A 26,727-nucleotide genomic window follows, 5' to 3' on the forward strand; every position below is an offset into this window, starting at 1 on the left:
CCTGTGATTGGCTCTCTCAGTCACGTGGGGGCGTCAGAGGGGAGGTTTTTTCCAAAGCGGGGCGGCTTTGCGGCTGTAACGGTTCTTGATCCTTCCGCGCGGGGGCTGTCAAAGAGTCCCCAGCCCCTGCCCCCCCTACCGGCGCCGGGAGACGGGGGCAGCGGCTCGGATGGGGCCCGGAGGGGCCGCTTGGTCCCCGAGAACCTTCGGCCGTGGTGGCTACGGGCTGTGAGGGAGGGGAGCCAGAGGGGGGAAGGCGCGGAGGGATACGCGGCGGGGCGTCCCGGTTTGAACGCGAGAGGCGGGCGGCGGCGGCGGTGAGGCGGCTTTGAGGGGGGCGAGGCGCTGAGGGGAGCCTGAGGGGATCGGGGGACTCTGAGGGGTTTGGGGGGCTCTGAGGGGATCCTGAGGGGATCCACTGGTGCTGAGGGGATCCTGAGGGGCCGGGGGGGCTCAGAGGGGACCGTGACGAGGGGTTTTGTCCCTGCAAGTGTAGCCAGGGACCCCTCGCCCAGCCCCGTCTCTGTACAACCGCAGGGAAGGGGGTGTCAGGTCTTGCTGTGACTTGAGAACATGCGGGGTTTAACGGCTTAATTCCTGCTCCGCAGTATACCAAAAAAGCATGCCTTCGTGGGAGCCAAGTTCCCGACTTATTTTCCTGGATTCTCTGTGTTTAATTTTAAAATGCAGGAAACCAAGCGTAAAAGACATTAGCGTCTTAAACTTCCCCAAGTTAGGCTTTACTAATGCTAACTAATACTTATTGCAATGTTTATTATAGCAAAGCAATGGCAGTGTGATCGAGGTTCGCATATTTGATGCTAATGTGAAATTTGTCATAGGGTAAAAGCACAGCCTCATAGTTCCTTACTCCTGAAACATCTGTGGTGAGGTGACAGGTGTGCATTTTTATTTTTCTTCCCAGCCTTTTTATGTCTTTTCTGTGTAGCTTTCTGGAGATGCAGCTTTCCTTTTCCACACACACTGATAAACCCCTCACTATAGAAAAGTCCAGGAAATTCCGAGTTTTGGTAGTAGTTTGAGAGTGGTAATGGACTCCTCTTATGAAATGCCTACTAACATTTCTTATTCTCTTTGATAGGGAGCTGTCATTACAGGAGAGCAAAGAATGACTCAGCGTTTGGTTCTCAAAATCCATCACTAACAATGCACAGACAATTAAAGGTTGTAAATGTTACCCTGAAAGTTAAAGGTAACGAGAGTAGAAACACTGAAGAGAAGGAAGAGACCTCTTTCTCTGATCTGTCAAAGGACCAGAAGATTTGCAAAGTGACTGAATCAAAAGCCGCAATGGCATCTGAGAAGGAGAATTTAAGCGATGGGAGCCAAGTGCGGTTGCAAAAACACACCGTGAAATACTCCAAAGTCCTAGAGAAGGAATCATACCACAGCAGAAAGGATGCTAGCTGTCCGCTTGCTGAATGCTCTTTTGATACACTAAAAGGGGATGTGGTTGGTGAACCCTCCTGGCCTTTGAACAGTGAGGAGAAATTTTCCAGAAGTGGACCTGGTTCACTGGGGGATGAATGCTGCTTGCTACCCAACAGGGACAAAGCAGAAGAAAAATCCTGTTGTGGAATAGTAGAGAAACAGAGGAGAAAAATTGTTGACTTTGCAACTGTAACAACTGCTGAATTTGGGATTACTCAAGAAAGTTTTACTAGTCCATCTATAGGTAAGGCTGGAATGATTCATGTCCTGTTGTCCTTCTCAGAGGGACATCTGGAGGTCATCTGGTGCAATCCCTATCAAAAGCTTCAAAGTTTGGTCAGGTTGAGGTTGTCTGGCTGAGTTTGAATATATCCAAGGACAGGAATTTGATTCAGTTCTGTATTTGCGCTCATTCCCTATTCTATTTTTTTTCTGTTCTGGTGACAGAAACTTTTCCTGTCAGTGAGCTTCACAAAGGAGTTGAGTAGTAGGACAAATTCTGCAAGTATTGTGTGTGGTTCCTTAACCTGCAATTGAAAAAGTTGAAAAAATAGAAAAACGGCTCGATTTCTCACTTACATGGTTTAGTTAAATGTAAATCTTGCTTTTTGTCCTCCTTTTTCATTTCTTATGTAGAAAAAGAATGTTCTATGTCTTATCTTTCTGTTAGTTGAGCAGAGTTTTAGAATCTGTTTTGACTTGGTTGGAAAACAGCATGAAAGAGAAGGAAGGTTTCCTAAGCTGAGCAGCTAAATATGGCTGTTTCCATAAATAACACAAACCAATCTTTAAAAAAACAAAACAACAAAAAAAAAATCTGCCGTGAAAAAGCTTTAAGTATTCTGCTGCAATTTTTCTTCGTATTTTTTTTCCTCCTGCGTCCCATTTCAGGGAAGTCTCCAAATGCATTAAAGTTAAGACGAAGATCAGCGATTGGAGTACGAGGGTCACCAGAAAATAATGCCCTTATTCAGTACCTTGCCCAGCAGAGAAGCAATCGGCAAAAAGAAACTTTTACACAGGTGAGAGTCTTGCTCCAATGTCAAATGCGTTATTTTAGTTCCCCTTGGAATTGACGGGTAAGACTTCAAATTTAACATATGCTGGCAGAAGGAGAATGCAAGTCTAAGGAAGAAGTCAGAAGAAATAACAACAGCCTAAATTTTATTCACTTCCTTAGATACCTTATTTTAAAATAAGGAGATGTTGCAGGTTTTGTTTCTGTAGAGTCTTCTCCATGTCTGACTTGCCTGTATATTTTAATTTTGTTTACTGTAACCTTCACTTTGCTGCATTTGCCATACTTGATATCTGACTAATTAAAGTATTGATAATCCAAGATAAAGTAAGTACTAACGTGACTTCCTTTTCTTTTTTCAAATAAAGTATAAATACAAAGTAAAAAAGGCCATCATCTTAGAAAAAGTGTCTCATGCCATTAATTTTCTTTTAGCACGCTAGTCCTTTTAAACTTGCCAAGTCATCGAAGAACAAAATCAGTGTCTTTCAAACACCTTTGAAATCAGTGCAAGAAGCTGAAGGGCAGATGGACTTTTCTGGACTCTCACAAGCGTCCGGTGCTTCTCAGGAAGCAGACTGTTGTAAGTGAATTGTATTTCTGGTACAAGATTTATCTTAAACATTTTGTCTTCCTTTAAAACAAAACCTATGAAGCAACACGCTATGAAACAAAAATGTTTTCCTTTACAAGGGTTGGCAGTGGTTTTGTTGTGTGTTTGTTTTTGGTTTGAGGGTTTTTGTTTAAGTCTGTCTTGTTTCTTAGTGCATCCTGAACAGTGATTTCTCAACAACTCTTGAAAATCATTGGAGACTACGTTTTTCATGGTTGTTTTCTTAACCTTGCTTTCTAGATTTATGCCTTTTCATTTACTTTTCACAACGTATTAGTATTTTCATACTTCTTCCAGGAACGTGGGAATGGTTTTAAGGATTATGATAACTGGTTTTAGCTCTTCTAACTCTTGTCTGTCTTGACTGTGAAGACTTTTGTTCAGTAGCTTTTAGGTGCAGTAACTTAGAAATCACGATGCATTACTGCGTGTTGTGAATTTCCTTATTTCCTAATGAAAATAGCAAATATTGCAAAAGTAGGTCACGACAGTACTGTGCCAACTGTTGAGAAGATGGTAGAGTGGAACAAACTAAAATTTGTTATTTCTCTGGTACTGCTGGTATTTATACATTTACATAGAAAGAAGAACTCATTTTGTTTTGAAGATTTGGTAATGTTATTTTCAAAGTTGAAGTCAAAATTGGATGATTTTTTCTTTCTAGCTAGAAAAGTACCTAACGTATTGAATCTTACATTCTTTTGGTGAAGAAACAAAAATAGCATTGACTGAAAGATTTGAAGTTTGCTGTTGGACTGTTTGTTTTTAATCACTGTAGCTCAGAACAAAGTACCATTCACAGAACAGTGCAGTCTGGATCAGCAGAGTGAAAAGTCTGTGTTTGACTACAGTGGAGCTGATCTGAAAGAAAATTTAAAACAGAACTTGACCTATGGCAATAAGTCTGATTCCAAGATGTGCACCGTCTTGTCCTCACACCAGGATGTGACTGTCACCGAACCTGCTCTTTCTAAGGTACTTACACAAATGTGGGCAACGAAAACAAATAGCACAGCAAATCTCCCTTGTAAGAATTATTTTGTCTTGTACGTCTTCGGCAGTTGCTTGATATTCCATGTAAATTCATTCATCTTCATTTCCGTTTATGGTCCTTTTAAGTTTTTAGCCTTGATATCTTGGGAAAACTAATGCAACTCAAGTAATGAATGATTGAGGAAACTGCAATCCTCATTTCTGATGGGATTAAGAACTAGTTAACGTATTTTTATAAGGCAACGTTTGCAAGTAGTTCCCTCTATCTTCGGCCATTGAGATAGATGTGAAGAACTTTAGGTTCTCTGGTCAGATAGGTGTAACCTGTTTTGGATTGAAAGGTGCATGCAGGTGAAAAATATTTTCGACATTCAACAACTGTTTATTCAGCTGAGGATTGAGAAACCTCAGTGTGTTTTAAGAATGTCAGTTGATACTTCCAGTGCTAATAGATGAACCTTTGAAGCAGTACTTTGGGAAGAATCCCTTGTACACATTAGAAATGAGTTAGTGAGCAGGCAGACAAAAGCAGATAAATGTCAAGTACTTCACAAAACTCGGCAGATTATTTTGATCTCTTTATCATGTCGTGAGAGTTGTATATATACCTTTGTATTCTTGTAACTTTTTCTAGGAATGGGCTTATAAGCAACACAACCCTATTGAGTATTCCAATGCAATTCTGATTAGAGATATCTTAGAAACGAGCCATGGTAAGAAGTTTCATTGTTATTATAATCTTGTTATATTCTTATTAGAAACTCAAAAAAAAAAAAAAAGGAAGAAATATTTGGAAGGTGGAGCAGGGCCTCTTGGGTGGTATGCTAGCTATGGGACACAAAAAGCAAGTTCAAACTGAGACACAGGGTGGCAATAATTGTTTAAGAATTTCCCTTGATTCTGCTAGGCCATTCTTAAGGAAAAGTATTGTTGAGCACTTCATGTCTGTGAAGCAGAACATGCAGACTCATGGGCAGAGAAATCCTGATGCAAAATCTTAGCCTTCACGTAACACTCCTATTTCATTTCTGTTTTGTATGAATCGCTCAAAGTATGAAATGAAAATATGGCGTAATAGTAGCAGAAATTCAGAAAATAATTGATTTGTCTTGATATACCAAGTGAAATTGCTGAGAGAATCTATTGATGTGTGTACATCTATAGTTAAGATTCCTAAAGCGTTCTCAGTTTTACTTCAGTCTTTAATTTTCACATCTGTGTACTTGCTCTAAAGATTTCAGTCCCGACCATATCAGCAAAGAAGTCAGAAGTAATGTCATATCAGACCTACACAGAAAGAAGGTTAATTTTGCAGAACTGAGCCTGGAAATCCATGATGAAAGCAAGCTGCCTGTCACACCACTACGAATGGGAAGTGCTTCAGTAAATGAACATACGCAGAGTGGCTCCCAGCTGCGATCTGTACTGAAGAAAACGCCACTGAAAGAACTGACGGATTGCGTTAAGGTTGGTTAACTAACTTAGGTGGTGGTGGGAATGCTAAGGATGAACTTAGCATTTGACTTGAAGAAGAACAACCTTTAATTAAATAGTACTGATTAGATAATTTTATCACTTAAATTTTTATAGGAATACTCAACTGATACTGTTGGCAGTGGAGGAAGAGAATCTCTTACAGGCTCTGAAGTAAAAATCTGTGAAGCATTGCAGACAGGTCTGACTCCATTTTTATGGGTTTTCTTCTGTTGTTTTTTTTTTTGGGGTGGTGGCGGTGATGGTGTTGTAAATAGAGTATTACATAGGATGACAGGGTCTTGCCTTTTTGCAAAATCTGACTAATATTTTGCATTAACCACCACTGAAGTAGCTCACACATAGGGTCCTACCAAGTGAAGTGGAAAATAAAGTTGTCAAGGAAAAAAAAATCACTTCAGAAACCCTTTACTAGCAGGAATGATAGTATTGCCTATTTTTCGGGAAATTTTACACTTGTCTAGTTGACAAGTTGACAACTTGCAGAATAGTTGAACTTTTCTAGGCTATTTTCTTCTACTCTGAGTTCACTAAGCAGTCTTTTGCTACAATAGAGAAAACTGAACAATACAGCTCCGAAAAGCCAAAGAAGAAAAAAGTTACTTTTGGAGAAGATCTCAGCCCAGAAATATTTGATAAAACTTTGCCTGCAAATACTCCCTTGCGCAAAGGAGCAACACCAGTCCGTCATCCAGGATCACAAAGCAATAGCCCTTTTACCAGGTCGGGACTCGTTGAGGAGCCATTATCCCAGCCAAACTTTGATTGCGATGACGTAAGTTGGTTTAAACTACAAAAATAGCTTCTTACAGTCTCCATGAGTGTTCAGTATTTTAACTTTTTTTTGCTCATCTTAAAGCAATGCGTTGAGCCTCTTGAAGAGTTACGAGAGGATTCTGTTGCTGCAGAAGACGTCTCACCTGTTGAAAACACCACAGGTAACCTTGAGTTGTATTTTTGTCATTAGATAATGCAGCTTTCTGAAAATTGAAAGGTGACAGTTGTGGTTTTTTGTCTTACAGAGGTGATCTTAATACTAAAATTTAAATGTTCTTGCTTTCCCCTAGAGGTCACTGCTGTAGCTGTAGAGTCTGCCTATTATTTAGGTAAAGTGGATGCTATTTCAGCTGTTATTCTGTTCAAGTGGCTGATCTAATTAGACTTACTGCTTTAAATAATTTGGGTTACTATCTTAATTATGATATTGCAATTTTGATGTTTTTAAAACAGCAAGCAACACAGTAAGAAAATGGAAAGGGAGTTATACATTTGTGTGTATGTCTCTCAATGAGAGCTGTATAAGCACGGATTATTATGTTACCAAATCCTCCCAAGTGTTGTTTTCTTCTATTCTGATTTATATTGTAAAGCAAGCTGTTAAGTTTTTTTTTTCTTTAATCTTTCCATGTTTGATAGTCCTTTATGCATAAAATCTCACTTAAGACTAAGATCTAAACATGTTGTACATAATGTTAAAAACCGTGTGAATAATTTCCTCAATATGTTTGGCCTTTTTTGTTGAACTGAACTAATATTTGCTTTTTCTTCATATACAGTAAAAGAATCTGACAAATCTTACGCAATACCAACTCGTTCCTCTACTAAAAGGAAGGTAAGTTTCTTTAATGTGGATTTGTTGTTGTTGTTGTTTTGTTTTTTTACATCTTCTTCAAACAGGGATGTTGTGTATACCTCTCAAACGTGTATCAGAGCTTTTGCATCCTCAGGTAAAAGGATTGCATAGATCCAGGTATATGGAAATATCTCCCCTTAGTGCAGCTAAGGAAATTTCATTTATGACTGAAAGCGGTTTTTAAGTTATTAAAAACAGCTTTGCTTACTGTCTGATACTTAAATTTACGATTTCTATTTAATTTTGCTGGAGCTTTCCCAAATAGTTTAGCCACAACAGAAAGTTAGAGATATTCATATGCTTTAATTTCATTTTCATGCTCATGGGCTTCAGTCATGGAAATCTAGAAGGTTGTATTCATTGAACATTTAGGAGAACAGAAACAAAGTTTTCTGTCTAATTTTTCTGTTTGGTTTAATTTTTTTGAGATATAGGAGTGTGTGGGAGAGGCTAATAAGTTCAAGGTTGTTCTGCAGCCTCTGATGATTCTCTCACTATTACTGAAAATGTGATTTGTGCTCCCAAGTCCAGTGCTGAAGGTCTTCACTATAACAGTGAATTGTCTGCTAGCCATAAGACACAAACAGACAGTATCCTACCTGTATCTCTTCTGGTTGCTGGAATTTTAAGGTGCATAGAATTTTTTGTACAAGAATTTCCATAAGAAATGCTTTCAGACATGCTCCAGTGTTGTACAGTTCTAGAATGCTTTATTGGAGGGGGAAGGAGGAAAAAAAATGAAAGGCAATTAGAAAAGTAGCCCATCTTGTCAGAAAGAAATAACTGAAGATGAAAATTTACTGTATTCTTATTAGAATATCCTTTTTCTCAAAAAAGAGCTACATTGTGAAGAGATAACCACTATAAATCTTAACTGCTGAGTGTCCAGCTTTTATGACTTCATATGTGAAATAACAGACTATTTGCAGCGGGGTTCGTATGGCTGTTGGACTGTGTTGCTTTTTTAGAAAAAGCAAACATGCACCTGCACATGCACACATACACATGTACCCCAGCAACTTAAAATTTCATGTTCCTCAACAGTCTAGCACCCATTCAGATGGGGTTGATGTTAGTATCCCAAGAGCCACGAGTACTAAGAATGTTAAAGATACCAAAAATCCAAGGAAAAACAAACTTCAAAGACCAAAGAATATTACCACATCTGCTGCCAAAAAGACACAAGTAAGTGACAGCCTGGTGAATAATAAATTTTATTTCTCCATCCAGATGCCTCATGCAATTCATTTTTTCTTGTGTGTTTTTGTGTGATTATTTTGATGTTTGTAGTAAAGATTTTCTAAAGAGTGTTTTGTTTCCTGTTGCTGCTGATATTCTCTTCTTCATGTCTGTCTTGTTTTCCTAGACTGACTGGCACGCCTGTATTGCTTGTTAGGGCTGACTAGCAGGGCTTTAAATACTTGCAGGGCAGAAAGGGTACTTTACAGACGAAGAGTGGAACCTTTGAGACTTCAGGGACACAAGATGGGTTTGTGGTGCTTCTCTTATCAACTGTGGACGGTTGATAATTCTTCGTACTTGCCCAGGTGTATGCCAGTTTGCTTTAAGTGCTATAAAAGTGTGAGACTTCTGACGTATTTGAGCTTTTTGTATATTGGAAGGGAAAGCAAGTAATCCTTTTCAAACTGGAAAGATACAAGTAAGTACGAACGAAGAATCTGTAGTTTTGAGCTGAAAGACTCATTTTTTTTTTTTTTGATTTCCAGATTTGGTTAAATGAAACAAACAAAAAACCTAATATCTCAGAAATAATCCTTCTTTGTATTGTAGCTTTTAAATTAATTTGTAGATAGCAGAACAAGAAGGACCTTAATTTGAGAGAAACGATTGTTTTCTATCAAAATCCAGTAACAAAAGTTATTTGTTGGAAAATATCGCAAAGGATCATTATAATTGCGTTGTGCTCTGCTTGGTCTTCTGCATCTCTTCAGAGAACAAAACATGCAAGCTCTGGGAAAAGAAGAAAGAGAAAAGTTAAAAAATCCTTGTATGGGGAAAGAGAAATGGCTTCTAAGAAGCCTCTTCTGAGCCCTATCCCTGAGATTCCAGAAGTTCTCTCTTGTGCCTCATCTCCAAGCTCACCAAAGGCAAATGCACTTCCAGGTAATGTGGTTTTAGTTTTGTTTTGCCTTACTCATTCTTTTTGCTTCAATACTTATTTACAAAGCTGTTGATAGTTATCTTCAGTTCTGGGCATAGGTAAAGAGCACAGTATGCATTTTTCAGATTTAATGGCTTCTGGAGTGGAATGAAGGAGAAATAAATGTTAGTCTGTAATAAAGCCCAAAGCATCCACTAGATTATTAGTCTCCAAGTGCATCACTTCAACTCTAGTAGGACTCCAGTGTAAAGCAGACAACAAAAAAGACTCTCTGTACCTTGACTGCAGACTGATGTTTTCATAGGCTTTAAAAATGCTAAGTGATGTGCAGTAGCATTGTGGAGAGGCTTTTTTTGATGCTGGTTGTGTTCTGGAATGCTCATTTAGGAGGTTATAGTTTTGTGAGTTTGTTTTAGTACTTCAGAAATTGATTTCATACATTCACAAGGAGAGTCAGGTAACCATGTGTTATTCTGTTTCAGAGGATGCATTTTTAGATTCGAAATCCAGGAATGGTCAAAACGATGTTCAATGGAAGCAAGCAATAGAAGGAATGAGAGGGGAAAACATCCCTGCTGTTCACGTGTGTCCCATCTCCGGGGACCTGGATGTTGTAGAAAGCAGCAGCCCTGACGTTACGGTGTTTCAGGTGTCAGATGGTGGTCTGAAGTCGGTTTCTGGTCCTGATCATAAGGTAACTGATCTACTTCAAGTTACTGCTAGAAAGTAAGTCCTGTTCTTGGTGTTGTTACATTAAAAAAGTAATGTTTCTGGGAAGGAAAAAAAAGCTAGCTGTTAGTGGTTAAACATTGGAACAGGCTGCCTGAAGAGGCCATGGAATCTGCATCCTTGGAAGGAGGTGTTCAGAACTCGACTGAACCTCAGGCAGCATAAGCTGGCCCTGCTTTGGAGCAGGTTCCTCCCAGCATGCAGGGTTCATTTTTTTAGTTGGTCAGTTTTTATTTTTGAGAATTACTAGACTTAATGAGGAAATCTGTAGCAGTTGTTTAATTGTCGGCTGTTTGAAACAAGTTTTGGGTGGATTGTTTCTGCCTATAATTTTTTTTTTCCAGTTTCCAAGCATTGTACCAGACCCAAACTATGTTTCTGACACATACGACTGTTTCCAGCAAGCTGAAGAGACTGAGTGTTTAAAAGAGGAAAAAGGAAGTGGCTTCTTGATAGAAAACGAGAAATTACAGGGAAATTTCCCAAACAAGGAAGATTGGCTAACAGGGCTAGAATTTCCAGAACAGGACACCGGTATACATGAGATTCTCCAAAGAACTGGCTGTCCACCAAAAAAATCTTCAAGAGGTAGACCAAGAAGAAGAAGCAGTACTGTCTATATTCCTCCTATTGAAAAGTTCAATTTTGAAACAATTGGAAACGATCTTCCACTTTCTTTTAATGTGGAAGAAGTCTTATCTGCTCCTCAGCTGAAAAATAACTCCTCAGAAGGGCCTTTTAGAAGGAAGAAGGGCAGCAGCAGTGAAACGAGCAGGGTGAGACGCAGCATGAGGCTACACAAAGATGCAGAAACAGAAGGACTGGCGTGGATTCTAGTGCCCAATGAGATTCTAAAGAGCCCTCCTCCGGTAGCTTCTGGTTGCAAAACCAGGAGAAGGATAAGCACATCGGTCCTTACGGAATCTGAGAATATTCACCACAAAGAAGAAAATCTCATCCAGTTTGCAGCACCAGGGAAGGAGAACAGTGACCCTGTTAATCTGGCTGATGGTCCTTGCAGGAGATGCAGGAGGAAGAGCTTGTGTGTATCAACGCCTCAAGAAACAAGAACTTGGTCTCAAACCCGGAAAAGGAGCATAACAAATTCTGTATATAGCAAGGACAGAAGGAACCAAAGACATTCTGAAGAAGCAGAGATACCTGTTGAAAATCAGGCTAACACTTAGTGAGGTTTCAGCTACTTCCCATTTTCTAAGTGAAGGTCAGTATTAGATTCTTATATTCTCTCTTGGGAGTGCTATATAGAAATAAGATGTTCCTTCTGTCTTCCACGTACTTCCTTCTGGGTAACTTAGAACTGATTTTCCTTGTTTTGATGACTAAAATGCTTGAAGATCAGAACTGCATGGAAGTCCTAGCTTGGCTTGTGCCTTGGTCTGGTAGACAGTCACGACAGATAACCAAGATGACGAAGTCCTTTCTCCCATGGTGAACTGCATTCCGACAACCTCCTCACCTTTGTCTACCTCCTTGCTTATGTGTTTCATACTTTAGCTCAGTCTACAGAGCAATTGCAATTAAACACTGTAAATGTTATTAAAAACTCGGCAAATGACCGACTTTCTCTGCAGCCACCAAGCTCAGTCATCTCAGGAAGGCAAAGATGAATTTCTGTCGGGTGGAAGAATTGCTGTAGGGACTAGTGGTTTTTTTTTTCAATATACAGCAGTAAGACAAAATAAAGAACAACCTGTAGATGCATGCATAAACATTATGTATGCAATATGCTTATAGCTGTGGCACCTGCACAGCAGTGTGGGTTTTCTGCCTGTGAAACTGAACTGTGATTGTTAATCTGGTTTGTTTCATAGGTAATCTTGGCACATTTGCCCTACTCACAAACGCACAATCAATATGTGAAGTAGGTAAATGGAGAGAGGTCAGAAAACGTGACATTTGGCAATTCTGAGTAACAAAGTTGGTAACTTAAAAAAATAGTATTATAGTGAAAGGTTACTTTTTCTTTGAATGGGGGTTGATACTAATCCATACTTTGGTGAAAAGGACTTTTTTTTTCTTGAAAGAGCAGGACTCAAGCTTTGAAGTTTAATCAAAGTAGATAAAACCCGAATTTGACTTAAGTAGTCAAACCAGATTCTAACAGATTCCCTTTTAGCTAGAATTGTTCAACATGTTGATATTTCCCTTCGGCTAGATCATTTTTTATAAATTATTTTTGGAACCTGTGTTCCACATTTTAAAAATGCCATAAAAAACACTTTAGATTTTCGGGGGGGGGGGGCGGGGGGGGGAGAAAGAAACAGAGTTTGGCTTGAAGGGGAGGAGTGTAAAGCAGCAAAGCTGTTACCTTATGCCGTAGAAACTTAGCTTTACCTTGTCATACCGGAAGAGCAGAGTTTCTTCAACTAAGGGCTAGGAAAGACCAGAAGGTTGGTCTTTTTTTAAAAAAAAAAGAAAGAAATCAGTAAATGTGGCAAACCAAAACATTTTTAAAACTTCATTGTATATAAGAATTTTTTAAAATTAAATTGGCTAAGGGAAGTGAAATATTCATCATGGAATAAAGCTGCGTTTAATTTCTGGACCCTTCTGATCTTCACTGTGTGTGTTTTATTTACATTGCATAATGTTCAGTAGTTGACCTGTCATCTTACTGTTTCAATAATTCTAGTATGAACAATAATAAAATATGATGACTGTAGGTGGTCGACTTAAACGTTTGCTGTAGCTTTCATTTTGCATACTGCTCTGTTTCAGCCCTAGTGAAATACCTGTGCCAGCTTTCAGGAAATAGCTTTCTCTTGAAAATTATCTCTTCTGTGACCTTGTTTTTACCGTTATTGGTGTGGAATAAAATATTTTATATACTGGGCTGCTTTTATAAAACTTAAAACCAAACAGAACAATTTCATGTTTATGTATGTTTTACTTTTTCTCTACAGACATCATCAGTTTTTCCCAAGACAAGAACTCCTAAGTCAACTTGAAAGGAACTTCACTAATTAAATGCTGTTCATCTTTACTGATATAGAAATATTATGGAATTTATCAAAACAGTCTCCTTGAGGTTTTATTTTGGCCTTTGTGTTTGTGTCACAATGAAGATTTTAGGTTTGGAAACAGGGTGGCAACAAACCGTTACTCGGGTTAAATTTTGTCGTGATAGCAGTATGTTGGCTTGCCAGGAGAGGGCAGTCTGACATGAGTTTTTGTGGTTATAACTGAATTATTTTGAAAATGTACAAAATCTTTGAACAGATGCTAGCTCAGATTATAATCTAAATTTATTTGAGATCAAAACTGCCTAATAATAGCTGCTACTTCTAACATTCAAAAAGAAAATGAGAACAGCAAGTGCACTAAGTACCAAAATTTATACTAGAGAGGTGAAATGCTTATGCACCATATTCAGATAGGACTTCCTATGTTGAAATCACCTAGCACTCTTAAACACAGCAGAGCTCTGCAGTTGCTGCAGAGATGTTCAGGTTTACCTGTTACATCACATCAAGCAGTGAGGGAAACCTCTGGAGACTGGGGGTCAGATCCTGAGTACCAGCCTCAAATGGTCAGGTCAAGTACAGAGACGTCCTGGAGGAAGGAGGCAATAAACTAGCATATGTGACATGAGAGGGCTGAATCTCCAAAGTGCTGCCTAGAACCTGCTTTTTGTGGTGCTGCCGTCCTATGCATCAGTCACAGCAGCAGTGGAAGTGTGTTCTCCCTCGAGATTCCTTGAGTGGATGTGTTAAGTACACTTTAAATGTGGAGTGAAGTGTAAGTAAAATCAGAAATAGATGAGCAAGGGTAAGGAGAAGGAAAACCAAAGCTTGCATTTGCCTCCTGGCACAACTTGATTGAAAAGGGTTGAACTGCGTATAGATGCTCAATGGCAGTTTGCATGGCTTGTGTGAGGGTGAGGTTGGAACCTGCAGAGAAATAAAGGTTGCAGTAACTGGGTTTAATCTGGAGAGGGCTTGAGAGGAGACAAGGCTTCAATTATGCAGAATCTTACTGTAGGAGGAGGTTAATGATCAGTTCTCCATATCTGTACTGGAGGGGACGATAAACAATGTTTTTAAATTAGAAAAAAATATCTTTTTAAGCAGTAAGAAGCAGCTCCAGCACCAGAGATGGCTGAGCACAAGAATACATTGTCTTGCAAAGTTGTGAAATCTCCATCACTGGAGGCTTTTAAGAATAGATTAAACAAACATCTGTCAGGAATATCTGCTGTGACTTGCTCTTCTGAGGAAGAGCATCTCCCTTGACTCCTGGAATAGTGTAACCAGCAATTTGATGGCCGTGCTGCTCTGCAGGAAGGGTGACCAGCAGAGTGACCAGCGCTGTTCCCTATCCAGTTTTGCTTTTCCAAAACTGAGTTTCCATAAACCTTTGAATGACAGCAACTTCGCTATCCGCATTCAGTGAACAGAAGTACTTTGAGTTGGTCTCTTGTCTTTGTGAGGGTATAGGAATGAAAATTTGGGTATATGTGCAGACAAGTCCCAAGGTTCAAGAGATCTTGAGTTTGTAGTTGCAGTTTGCAGCTGGTAATTGCAGCACTACCTGGAGCAGACTTCAGTGGTGTTCTGTCGGGTTGGATTAGTCACTAATACCACCGGCAGTTTTACTTGTGACGGGGTCGTTGGACAGGAACGCCCCAAATCAGCATTGTGCAACTGAGCTGTCTTTTTGTTTCATCAGTGAAGCATCCCTACACAGTAGGGGACTGTTAGATTAGGGACTCTGCAGTGTCCCATTTTGAAGGCTAGCCTTTGGAGCCTTCAGTTTAAGTCACCATTTCAACTATTTTTAACTAAGTTCTGTGTCAAGTTTGTGTATTTTAATTAAGAAATTTGTGGTATGGGACAGTTTTTTACCTCTCATTCACTTTCACTACTATTCTAAGGGGAAGCTTTTCTCTCTTTAGAGCGTTATTATGAAGACAGGCTTGGGTATTCGGTAATGTTAAATTTTGTATTGTGTAGATGTGAAATGGCTTCAAGCATGGTGGCAATAGCTAGCGGTAAGTGTTTATTGCCAAATAATTGCATTTAGCAGGCTGCCGTGATCATGCTCCAGCTGACAGAGTACAAGTGGTGAGTCCTAGACAGACTGATCATTTTGCCGTTCTGTTGTAATTATGATGTAACTGGTAAGTAAGAGTAATATGTTACAAATATATTGCTTTGTTTGTGCTTTCCCATGAAGTGCAGTCTTAATGTATTCTTGGACATTCAGGCAGCTGAATATGTGGAAGCAAGGAGTACATCACAACTGGGATGGTCTTCCCGTAGACTTGCATTATATTACTCAGCTGAGAATACAAAGACCAGCAATACTTCATGTGCTGTCTTCAGAAAGTGTTACAGGGACAGATTAGGGTCTCTATTGCTATTTTCCAGCAATTATTTTATGCCAGTGTTTTGCCATAGTGAAGATGCTCACTGATTACAGAAGTGGAGGCTGTATGACCAAGTTTTCTCCCATGTGATTTAAGAGAGTTCAAACAACTTTCTCAACCTGGCACTCACTATAAGCAGGGGAAAGAAAATAAGGAGAATAGTATGTGCTATTTTTATCATTTGCTGATAAGCTCTATTTTAAAATAATTATAAATAAACCTTCATATCTTCAGCTTTTTTTCTTTACTTGCTACTGATTAAATTGGCAATTGAAGGGGGTGCTGAAATGCCTGAGTGTTGCATATAAATTTCACTATTGTATATTCATTTACTTGTGATAATGATGTAGTTGTTTAGAACTCCACTAAAATGTTTTGTGCTCTAGCTCCTCTTCCTGACTCTGAATACTCTAGCACTTTTACAGTACATAGACCTGGAAAGAAATTAGCAATGAAGTGATCTACGCACAAGGAAGCAAACAGAAAATCATTGTTAGATCTATATACAAGGAAATGGAGAGGAAAAAAAAAGCCATTGATGTATGCCAAGTATAGTTTAAGCCTATAGAAACAGGAGCGGGCAGTGAAGAAATTTCATTTTCAAGCTGCTAACAGGTATGTAAGTGATGGAAATCATTTTAAAAACAAACTGTACTGTGTAGTTGAATATTCCTTCAAATTGCACCATTTTTAAATTAGGAGGTAAACAGTGCAAATCACAATGTTTTAACTTGAAGTAAGGTAGTGCCTAACTCCACTGTGTTCCTGTGGAAAAAATGAGGTGGTGCCTGTAACTTATAGACAAGAAGGCTAATGTATTAGTTTTGTAATTAACTTGTGTAAATTGTGCATAACAGAGCAATTAACTACTTTAACCAAGCTTTGGAGGGAGACGAAGAAAAACCTGTGTGCGCTGGGAATGAGGGCATGGAACATATTCCCTAACTCAAACCTGAAAAACCTGGTGTTAGTCTTGGGTTATTTCCAGTGACCCCTTGACTCCCATCTTCCTGCCCCCTGCACAGATTTGGAACTGGTCAGCCATTTTTGTTTTTGGAAGGGAGAGGAGACAGATATAATGAATGGCTTTTATTGTGCAATATTTCAAAACCTTTTTGACTGCATTCGGATGGGATGGAAAATGTTCTACCCTGTACTGTAGCCAAAACAAACAAAACATATTCCCTAAACCTGGATGTGTGTTTCACTCAAACTGGCAGTAGTTAGAGCTCTACTCTTAAACAAGAATTTAGTTTGACAATTTTTAGGCCTTGTTCAGCTGAATGTAACAGCCAAAGAAAATACGTGGAAAAAAATTAAATAATACACATATTTACAGCTTGCAGGTGGCATTAATTTTTGCAGTTCATAGTGTTTAGTTTCAAGAATCCCTGTTAGTTGGGATATATTGTAAATGTTAAAAAATATTCTTAATTGTCTTTTTTTTTAATGAGTTTTTTTTTTAATGAAAATAGTCATTCTGAAGGAAAATACATTTTATGTAGCTCCCTGATGGGTGATAAATAGCTGTGATTCAAGGCTTTTAAAAGTTTAGGGTCTACCAAGAAACTGAAAATTCTGCAAACACAAGACCCAGCAATCTAGCAGTAAAACCTCTTGACAGAAACCTGCTAGGGCCTGGCTTCCAGCTCCACTAAAGTTTAGTTTAAATACCCTCTTTATGGTGCAGGCTTACTGCTGGGTTTTGGCATCGCCAGTCGGTTCGGTGAAGACCTTGCAGTGTGCAACCGAGATAATTCATGTTGCGCAACATGTTTTATGGCCTGAACAACCATATTTATCATTAATAATAATAACTTTAAATTTAGACACCTATGCCAAGAGGCCTCCGGGTATTGTAACAATGAAGAACTAAAACTGCAAACTATCACTACAGACACCATGCGTGGACATCCCACCCTGCCAGCCCTGCAAACAAATCCTCTATTCTTCACAATGCCACCCTCCGAAGAAAAGTCCCTTTGAGCAAATAAAATTCAAGACTCCTAGTGTTTTTAAGTAGATAAATGAGCCTCATTTTTAAAATTATGATTAAATCATTAAAGATTACAAACAAGGTATCTTGAAGTGTGAAGAGCAGTTGTAAGAAAAAATAGCGATCATTCCTCAAGAGCCCTAATGACATAGTAAACAAACCAAGCTCAGAATCAGAAGTTTGGGCTTTTTGGTCCCTCTGTGGTCATGGTTTCGTTTCGTGCTGTTCTTGAATTAAGTGTTACTCAGTTTTCTTGCCCTTTCTTTCATTTATTTGCCAGCACTGTAGCATCAGGATGAAAAATATGGATCTAGTACTACCATCCATTAAATCAACTGAGTTATACTGAAGACACTTTTGAAGTCAAGCTTCACTGTGTCATAAATAAGCTGCCCATGTCATACAAATGCTTGGACAAACAAAGGTACTTAGTTCCATGTTCAGAAGGTCAGTAACGCTGAGTTTTAGTAGTAAATATTCATTAATGCAAATCTACTAAGGTTGCAAGGGAATTCATGTTTGAACTATGATTTGGATATGTTGAGTATCCTCCTGTGTGCTATCAAGAAAGTAATTGTGTGGTTACTAATATTAATGATTAATAGAAAGGTCCTTTCACTTTCCCCTCAAAAAAACCAAAAAAGTAAGCACTCATGGCATGTTTTGCAAGAAAAGCTTTGTAAAGTTTATATAAGTACTAGGTAATGTTACATAGAGCTTATCTTAATGCTGAGCATTACATAATACACGCAACAGAACACGAGACGCAATTCACCCTGCATTTGTCTCTTACATCTTGGATTTGTCTCTTACACTGCTTGCTTCTCACAGTAGATAGACATCTGTTGTACCTTGCTGAGCTTTCCTGCATCCCTGTGTTCCACTGCCTCTGGTTAGGAATGTTGGTTCACAGAGGGATGATGCAAACAGGGAAGCAAAGCAGTTGGTAGCACAGAGTGTACGTATATGCAAGATATTGAGAGTTAAGCAAATTAAAGCGTTGCTGCCAGGAACTTCTGATGCCTGGCATAGCGCCGCTTAGTAGAGCCACAAAAAGCCTTAGTCACAGCCAGATCGGTGGTGTTAAGTGCCCTGGAATTGCACCTTTGCATAGGAGTTAAAGAAAATGATAAGACCATAGGCAGAATTAACTGTGTGGTTTCATACCGACACACAGAATAGCCAAAGCTGTAAATTGTTCCTCTTTTATTAACAAAACCTCAGCTCCTGAAAACTGCTTTTTTCTCATTCCGTTAAGGATCAGTAAGAGCTAGGGACTTGAGGTGGTAGTTGAAGAGAAGTCTTAAACTAAATCCTAGAACTTTCTGTTTCCACATTTTTAGCCTGCTTTTCTCTGCTTTCAGTATTGAATGGAGTGCAACTAGTATGCCTGTGCCAAAAGCTGTTTAAACAATATTAAGATGTTTTCTTCAAACTTCTCCCTAGGAAGATACTCTTTTTCGAGAGGAATGTTTTCCCTGGAGCATTACATCATGAATTGGTTCAGTTCTTGGAGTAAGAAATTGGACCAAATGGTGGAGAAGGTCTCCAGGGGAAACATACTTATGCTGTTAAGTATTCCCACCAGAAAGCTTAGAAACCGCTTACATATTACCATTCTGTCCACATTTAGCCTTTCACCTTACTGCAGCTGAACAGAGGGTAGGGGGGTGGTTAGACTTTTTTAAAGAAACTTGAACCTCCTTTGTTTTTGTCATTACATTATTTTATTTTTTCCCCTCGTACTTTATCTTGCGAACTGAGCTCTGGTAATGGAATTTCTCATTTTTGACAGTAATGCTGGGCAAGGTTGCATTTGTTTTGTATGCAAACTGTTAATGAAATCTTAATTATGAAAGCTTCCTTCGAAACTCTGAATTTAATTTTTGTTTGAGGATTAAAACGAGAGGAACCTCTGAGAAGACCAGAGGATGGAGGGATTTGGGTGGATTTTTGGGAAAGCAGCCATATGAACAATGTGTGAGCTGGAGCAGTATTGTGTTACCTCCTGTGTATGGAATCGTTCCACATCAAAGATGGAGGCACTTGATACGGTTTCCTTTATCAAATGAAAATAGCAGAACAGGGAAGAATATACTCTTTATCTTTAGTAGTGCAAGTCAGCAGCTTTTTTTCTTTAATATGGAAATTCTGCTCTGTAGAATAGTTCTTTGAAAGCTGATAAACCTGCAGTTTCACCAAGGTCTGCCTTTTGTTTTGCAGACAAATTAAAGAGAATTGTTCATCTTTAGTTCACACAATTACCTTACAGGATATAAAATGAAAATACGTACGAGTGTAATAAACTGTAGAAGCCAGACGTTACCAGAATAACCTCCTGAACAAACATGCCCCAGGGCAGGACACTCCTGTGGTCCCTTCGTGGCCTGAATTGACCATGGAGCTGAATTAGAATGGAGCCTTCTGCGATACTTCTGCGTCATGTTCCTGGGGTTATTTGGGCAAAACGTATTCTGCTGTCCCAGATTTGTTTGATGGACAAAGATGATTTCTGTGTCCTGAGTCTTATGTAAGGCACCTTCAATCACTCCGCAGAAATTAAAAGCTTCATTTAATTTGTATCCCCCCAGTCAAATGCTGTGATACTTAATAATCATAAGGGACCACAGAGAAGGTCAAGCCCGAGAGATTCTTTCTCTGCTCCCCACCCATTTGATACCTACTCTCTCAAAAAGTGCTTTTTCCTTAAAACAAAAACAAACAGAAAACACACACAAAAAAACAACACAACCAACCCACAACAGCCAGGCAGCCTTTAACTGTTCGTACCAAGAATTCTGTGATTCCAAGAAGGACCGTTAAGTTGGTCCAGCTGCCGAGGGACTGGTACTAAAATTGATGACTGGAAATTGGCACGGGATTGTAAAAGACTTCTGCCAAAACATTTGAATTATGTAATCTTATTAAATACATAGTAATTACGCTGTGCATATTACTGCTGGATTCAGGTTATGAAATCATATAGTAGATAATGCGAGACTGTAAGAGGAGAGAAACTGGACTGGTCTGAAGCATGCTGAAGTCAATGGAAATGCTCGGCTTGGCTGCAGTGTTCTAGGTGAGGGTGTCTCAGTGAGGCTATATTATTCCAACAGGGAAAGGGCATCAGGATTCTAGGATCACAGCCTGGCCCTATTGTCCAGAACCTCGATGCAACCAAACATTTAGAAGTTTCATTTCTGCCATGGAATGAATTTAGCAAAGTTGAGCGTGGTGCATGCTTCTGACAAGGGCAATTCCCAATGTGTCTGAAGATCCAACAGATGGGGTATTTGGTTTGCAAGACTTATGCTGCTTCTGGAGTAAGTGTCAAGTCGCATTAGTCTTCTTTATTGGGGGTGCTTCTCAGAAAATACATTGCAGTCACTCATGTGGCATAAACAGCTATGAGGCTGGACCAGAAATTCTGCTGCATTTCCTTGCACAGTCCATGCAAGATGGTAGTCCTGCAAGTGCTTCCACTTGGAAATCACCTTGCTTTGGAAAGTCTCTATTTTTAGGAATTTGACTGGGTAAAATTATCATCAGCAATGACATTTAGACTCTACCAACACTTTTGTTTTAATTCTCAAACTCATTCCAATTCAAAATCTGTCCTTCAGAGCAGACCCTTTTTTTTCCCATATCTCCCAGAATGTGCCTCGAAATACGCTTTTGCTTAAACATTCTGAGCTGTTAGGAATAGTTAGCAGAATGCTCACTTAATCTTCCTGCTGCAGTGAACAAAAAGTAAAAAGATATATTTACTTCTGCTTCCTTTCTCAGCCATTTTTTCACTGCAGAACAAACTTCTTAAAAGTGATTGCAGCAGATGATTTAGCAGTACGGCCAAATAGTCCCTGCTTGATTAAGATGGATGGTAGCTGTATTTGGAGCAATAGTAATTAAGGCTCCCATGGCAAGCAAAGAAAAATAACAAATTAATCTAATAAGAGCTTATGGGGAAACTTTTAAATTGAAAAGCGTTCTTAAAATCCAAAATTCCTTAACACTAGTAAAATCTTAGTTTATTAAAGCACAAAGGGTTATTAAAATCCAATAGCTTTCACTATTTCTTTTTTTTTGATATTTGTGTATTTTTTTTAATTTATCAAGAACATAGCAGAAGTTTTCAACACAGAATAGATACTTTCAGTTAAGTGACAAGATTTCTTTGAAATGAGATGAACTATATTTGTAGTGTATTTTAATTCTCTTTCGATGTCATGCATACAAGTGACAACGTGTCCTGTCACAAAAACCCTTCTACATTGCATCTTCTGTCTAGATCAGGAACCCCTTCTTGAAACAGACTGAAAATGAATACTGCCTGCTCTAATAAACATTACAAACTTTACACAAGCTTGTTTTGCTCCTGGCGTTCTCGAGCTCTTTTGATACCGTACAACTTATTTCATAATTTGGTGCCTCAGTTTCCACATGCAAAACGAGATGAAGGCAGCAGAAAGCATGTTTGCAGTTCAAACCACGCAGACACAATCCCTGAACTATTACTTTTTCTTTTCTTTTTTTAACTATTTCTCTACCAATTCTGTCCCTGTGCTCAGAGGTGAATAGTTAATGTCTGATGGTCAGCAGCATTAATGTTATTGCTGCTCAGGTGTGACTGACAGAAAAAGCCCCAATGATTTAAGGGTGGGACTACTTTTAGAAGAGAGGTGGCTTGTTCAGCCTTTTAAAGTCCTTCAGATAATGTCTTTTATATCTATGATTGATTTATTTGATATTTATGCAGTTGGCAGTGGGATTTGAAATATAACATAAGCACTTCCTGAGATGTCAGTACTCCGATGTTAGTGGTCTGAACAAGGATGTAATTCATATCTGCAGGTGCTTACTCTGGTATCAAACACTTCAATAACATCATGCTTGTGGAATCCGGCACTCCCCAGTGTCCCATTTGTATCCTGATATGCCCACGTCTTTCCTATGTGTGTTTTTCTTTCTTAAGGAGCTCTCATTTCCTTCAATAGGATATGTTTTATTTCATCCTTTTTCCTGCATTTACTCATATTAATGTCACCGCATTCACTGGTAATAGCTCGGCTTGGAAATAACCCGTATATCCCTGAAAACACTGGGCCTGAAATTTAATGCCTATGATACTTTATTAAGAAAGAATAGATGCTTAAGTGAAGGGAGGTAATCACTTATTTTCGGACTCTAATTTGATCTAACCGGTTGAAAGGTGCATCAAGCATGCTCGACCACAGGCTGATGGCAGCCTTTGAGAGTCCTGGGATGAACATTTTCTGGGGCTCTTCTGCTAAATGGCCGTACGGTTTGAAACTGGATGCTGTCAGAGGGAAAGAACAAGACCATAGATGTATCGTAGGCTTCTCTTACGAAAATCGATGTAGAAGGAAAATAACAGAAGCCAGATCGTGGGCTCTCGCTCATGAGTAAGGTCTGAGAAAGGATTTCATCATGGTGGTGGGATCAGCTGATGCTCCTGGAGCTGTATTTCCAGCTCTACAGCTGGTAGGGTGTTTTGCTTGATCTTTGTGCCATGAAACATTATCTTTCAGTAACTCCTTTCCTTTCTCCCTGTTTATTCCGTTTATGAAACGTGTGTGTTTAGATTAATATCCGTTTAAGGGATAGTTGCCTCTTCACTGGCTTTGCAAAGCAAGGTTGCACCTTTTGGGGGATCTGAGGATAAAGCATTGTGTAAAGAAGTGCTTGTTAGCACTTCTTTGAAACTGCATTGTCCTTTCTGCTATCGCTTTGTAGACAACAGTCTTAATAAGGCTCCTGTCAACAGGGAAAAAGTATCTGACATGAGACTTGCATAGGTCACAGAGTCGATTACTAAATATGACAGTGCAGGAGGGATCTCATTTCCGAAACTCCAAAATGCCAGAGCAATTTTTTAGTTAGGATGCTTATTTTGGAGAAGCGTTTTGATTAAATACTCTGTAGTGTTCAGCGTATGAAATCTTTTTATTTCCTGTCATTATCTTGGTACAATCACAAGTGCCTTTTTTATTATTTTTATGGATGTGCTCATCAGCTGTAGCTTTTCCCATCCCTGTGGGAATTTCCCTGCCCTGAAAAGCTGAACTTCACAATATCTGGTAGAAACTGAATTTTTTTCCCAGCTGGTTAGTAGTGCAGCGCCAGAGTCTCTAGTTAATAGTGCTCTACTTGGGGAAATTTTACAAGCCATAATCTGTTTGAACAACTCACTTGGGCAAGTAGATGCTTAATTGTGAACTCTCCTAGGTGACTCATCTGGGAAACAGCAATGAACAGAAATGCTACAGAATATGGGGTCTTGCTTGCAACTTGACCTACCCCCTTGACAAGGTACGTGGTCTGTATGGATACATCTTACTGTAGCCAACCTAAGTTTGAGGTTTTTTTGCAGCAAAAAGCAGTATATTAATGTTTAGCTGGTGGCATAACCCCACACTTAAAATGGAAATAGACCCATTCATTTTTATTGCCACAGCAGTTGCCTTGCAATGTCATGGATTTGTTCTGAGACAGTTTTGCATTACACTACATGAAAACTGGATTACTTAAGAGAGAATCCTTGCCGTGTTAGGCTCACTTCACCTGAGACCGCATGTTTTGGTTTTGTGCTGCATTTTTGATGTACGTGAAGGTACAAAGTGTGAATTAGTCCAGGAGAAAATATGCTCTGTAAACAAGTTTGTGGCTCTCTTAGGATTTTCTGTCTGTCATTCAACAAGCTATGCGGTCCGTGCTGATACGCCAGCCATCTTGTTCAGAAAGCACCACTTCAGCTCGAGTTGTACAGGAGCTCTGACCCAAAAGGTAACTTCTCCAGCCTCATCTAATGGAAGATAGTGGTGCAATTACGCTGAGCCACGTTATGGGCTGGTACAGTGAGAAAGCCCTTATAAGATCTGAGGAGCACAATCTACTGGGGGTTATAAGATACTTAAAACCCCACAGATGGGGATCAGGAGAGGCATACAGTATGCGTGTTATTTCACTCTCACAGTTTATAAATAGCAAAAATGCAATTTCCTGCTTTCACTCGGGGCAGCTGCAAGTCACACTGGCCTGTGGAAAATGGCCTGTTTGACTCACGATTAAGCCCAAGTGCCACATGCATCTTACCTGCTTCAGCCAAAGCTGCACTTCAGCAAACTGCTTAATATCTCTGCCTAGCTCAAATTTCCCCCTCCCTTACATCACCATACAGCTTGGTTTTCCATATTAAACATTCTCTTCTGTGACCCTACCTAAAAAATAGGTGGTTCTCTGCTACCAGCAGGTAGGGACAGGACGTAACATAGCCCTGTCATAAAGGAAGAGACAAAACAAAGACAAATTAATTTCATTTCCTCTCCAGCAGGTGGGAAAAGTCTGCCTGCCTGAATACACTCCTATTTTCCCCTCTATTTATCCTCTTCTTACTCTTTAGATTTTTTACTTGTTACTGGCAAAACTTCAGTTAATCTCTCCAGAGAAGTAAGCAAATATGGGTTTTGTTTTGTTTTGTTTTGGTGTTGGTGGTAGTGGTGCTTGGTTGGTTGGGTTTTTTTATATATATATGCTTTCAAATATCACAGAGCTTCTAATTCTGGAAGAGGATAAGTTTTCCCTTCACAATTACTTACTGAATGTGCTGAAGGCAAGCAAAGAAATAAACAAGTAGAGAAATCAAACTTTCATGATTGCCAAGGGTGTGCACTTCCTCTGTGATGTGCTGCATAAAAGCCACACCTCAGAACAGTAAATCTCTGCAGACAAAAGCCTCTTAAAGATTTATGCATAGAGAAAAAGCACACTGGAGCACGCTGGCCTGTCCGTTTCAGACATTTAGCCAGGTAAAGAGCAGTGCATGCAGAGAAATGTATCCACATGCACAGAAATCAATACCATAATGATTAAACGACTGCAATGAACCTCAAATGGATTCCAAAAATTCACAGGTTAACTCTCCCTTTCACAGCAAAGTGGCTGTAACTCCACATATGCTGAAGTTGAGAAAGCAAAATACCGTTTTCTCCTTTTTTTCCTGCCCAAATTTTTGTGGCTACGTAGCCCTGCACCTGCTGCTCACAGCCAGCGCCCCCCCTTCTCACAAAGGCCAGGAGGGCACCGGGCACGCTTGGTCGTGCTGCGGACTCACGCATCACCTGTGGAGCTGGCTGGGCTCAGGTGCTCATCAGCACTAATTACAGGCTGCTCCTCAGCACTGGGGTAGGTGACACGGGGTTTTGCAGAGGATAACTTCTCTGAGAAGGTTTTCCCCTCAGATTACTTCTTATATTTACTTTTGCTCCAGTTCTCTGATCTAACGCATGCATTTTTTATACCTGAAATGAGAAGCTGTAAGCTTGTTGGGGTGCTGTATGGGGTACAAATGGGCTAGCTCAGAGCAAACCTTGTTTTGTGCCTAGTGAATGGGATGTGGTAGTGCTTTTTGAGTAAAAAAAAAAACACGGTGTAGTTGTAGCTAACAGTGATAATGCTTGTCTTCTTCCCACAGTGGTTTTGCTTGGTGCTAGAAGTTGTCTGAAGCTCTTTGCCTGCCCTGGCTTTGTGGCTTTTAATGAAATTTATCCATTGAAGCGAGTTTCCTGACTAAATAATATCTGGAAAAAAAGGATCCAATTCTTGTAGCTGGGTCACCCTCATCCTGCTGTGAGTTTCAGCTGTTTTCATCAGGCTGCTTGAGCTCCCCTCCTTCTTGGAAGGTTGTAGAGCGACTGAAGTTTCATTGGAGTGGAAAAACTGCCCTGTAAAATGCTCTTAGATACTGTCCACAGCTGTGATGACCTCAGGGGTGTCTCAGTAGCACCTTGACTCTGCAGTTAGGAGAGCAGGGTGTTGGGATGTTTGGTCAGTGGAGATAAAAGCCCAACAAGAAATTGGAGTTCTGGGCTTTGAAGACCCTAGAGAACTTATTTTTGCTTGTGCAGTGCACGTGGTCTGTAAAAGAACAAAAGGAAAGGCTCGTTCCTGGTTTGGGTTCTAGTGTAAGACCCGAGCAGATTAGATATCATTTCTTTTCGTGCACGCTGCTGGGTGTGAGGTGAGCTGAATTCAGACAACCGTCTTGTCTTCCGATCTCCTCTTCCCCATTTGTGCTGCAAGTCCCCAGCTGTAAAAGGGGTCTGGTACCTCTGGCTTCAGATACCTGGTGCCTGGCATTTTGATGGGGAGGGAAGCAGGCAGCTAAACACCTTAGAAAGACCGATTAAAATAAAGCCATAGCTAAACAATTATATGCATCTTGGAAGTCAAATAATTAAATAGGCAGCTTAGCACCAGGCTGATCCAATA

At 39.6% G+C, this 26,727-nt stretch overlaps 1 protein-coding gene across 6 annotated transcripts; it reads left to right on the plus strand.

Moving 5' to 3' along the window:
* The first annotated feature begins 61 nt into the window (after window positions 1–61).
* On the plus strand, window positions 62–21,510 carry CDCA2 (cell division cycle associated 2). 6 transcript variants are annotated; one of them, XR_010826678.1, is made up of 18 exons: window positions 62–215; window positions 1,103–1,696; window positions 2,344–2,474; window positions 2,906–3,053; window positions 3,862–4,058; window positions 4,711–4,789; window positions 5,311–5,543; window positions 5,667–5,751; window positions 6,125–6,345; window positions 6,430–6,508; window positions 6,638–6,676; window positions 7,127–7,182; window positions 8,248–8,388; window positions 9,156–9,327; window positions 9,808–10,019; window positions 10,399–11,276; window positions 12,979–16,058; window positions 17,720–21,510. XR_010826678.1 is itself a non-coding variant. In XM_066983600.1 (17 exons), the coding sequence occupies exons 1-16, from the start codon at window positions 170–172 to the stop codon at window positions 11,239–11,241; spliced, it is 3,276 nt and encodes a 1,091-aa protein (XP_066839701.1). In that variant the 5' UTR covers window positions 62–169; the 3' UTR covers window positions 11,242–11,276; window positions 12,979–16,803. The 6 variants fall into 6 exon arrangements, 5 of the variants coding, with proteins under 5 accessions (XP_066839701.1, XP_066839703.1, XP_066839702.1 ...); XM_066983600.1 differs by lacking the exon at window positions 17,720–21,510 and having other exon boundaries at window positions 12,979–16,803; XM_048045715.2 differs by lacking the exon at window positions 17,720–21,510 and having other exon boundaries at window positions 182–317; window positions 12,979–16,803.
* The last annotated feature ends 5,217 nt before the right edge of the window (window positions 21,511–26,727 follow it).

The sequence above is a fragment of the Anser cygnoides genome, chromosome 26 (genome assembly GCF_040182565.1).
Source record: "Anser cygnoides isolate HZ-2024a breed goose chromosome 26, Taihu_goose_T2T_genome, whole genome shotgun sequence".
Lineage (NCBI taxonomy): Eukaryota > Metazoa > Chordata > Aves > Anseriformes > Anatidae > Anser > Anser cygnoides.

What these genes read in the sequence shown, in the direction of transcription:
- CDCA2 (XM_066983600.1), top strand. Translation starts at nt 170, where the DNA reads ATGGGGCCCGGAGGGGCCGCTTGGTCCCCGAGAACCTTCGGCCGTG. An exon ending in TTCTCAGGAAGCAGACTGTT is followed by an intron (nt 3,054 to 3,861) that starts GTAAGTGAATTG and finishes TAATCACTGTAG; the next exon opens with CTCAGAACAAAGTACCATTC. An exon ending in TTTCTGGTCCTGATCATAAG is followed by an intron (nt 10,020 to 10,398) that starts GTAACTGATCTA and finishes TTTTTTTTCCAG; the next exon opens with TTTCCAAGCATTGTACCAGA.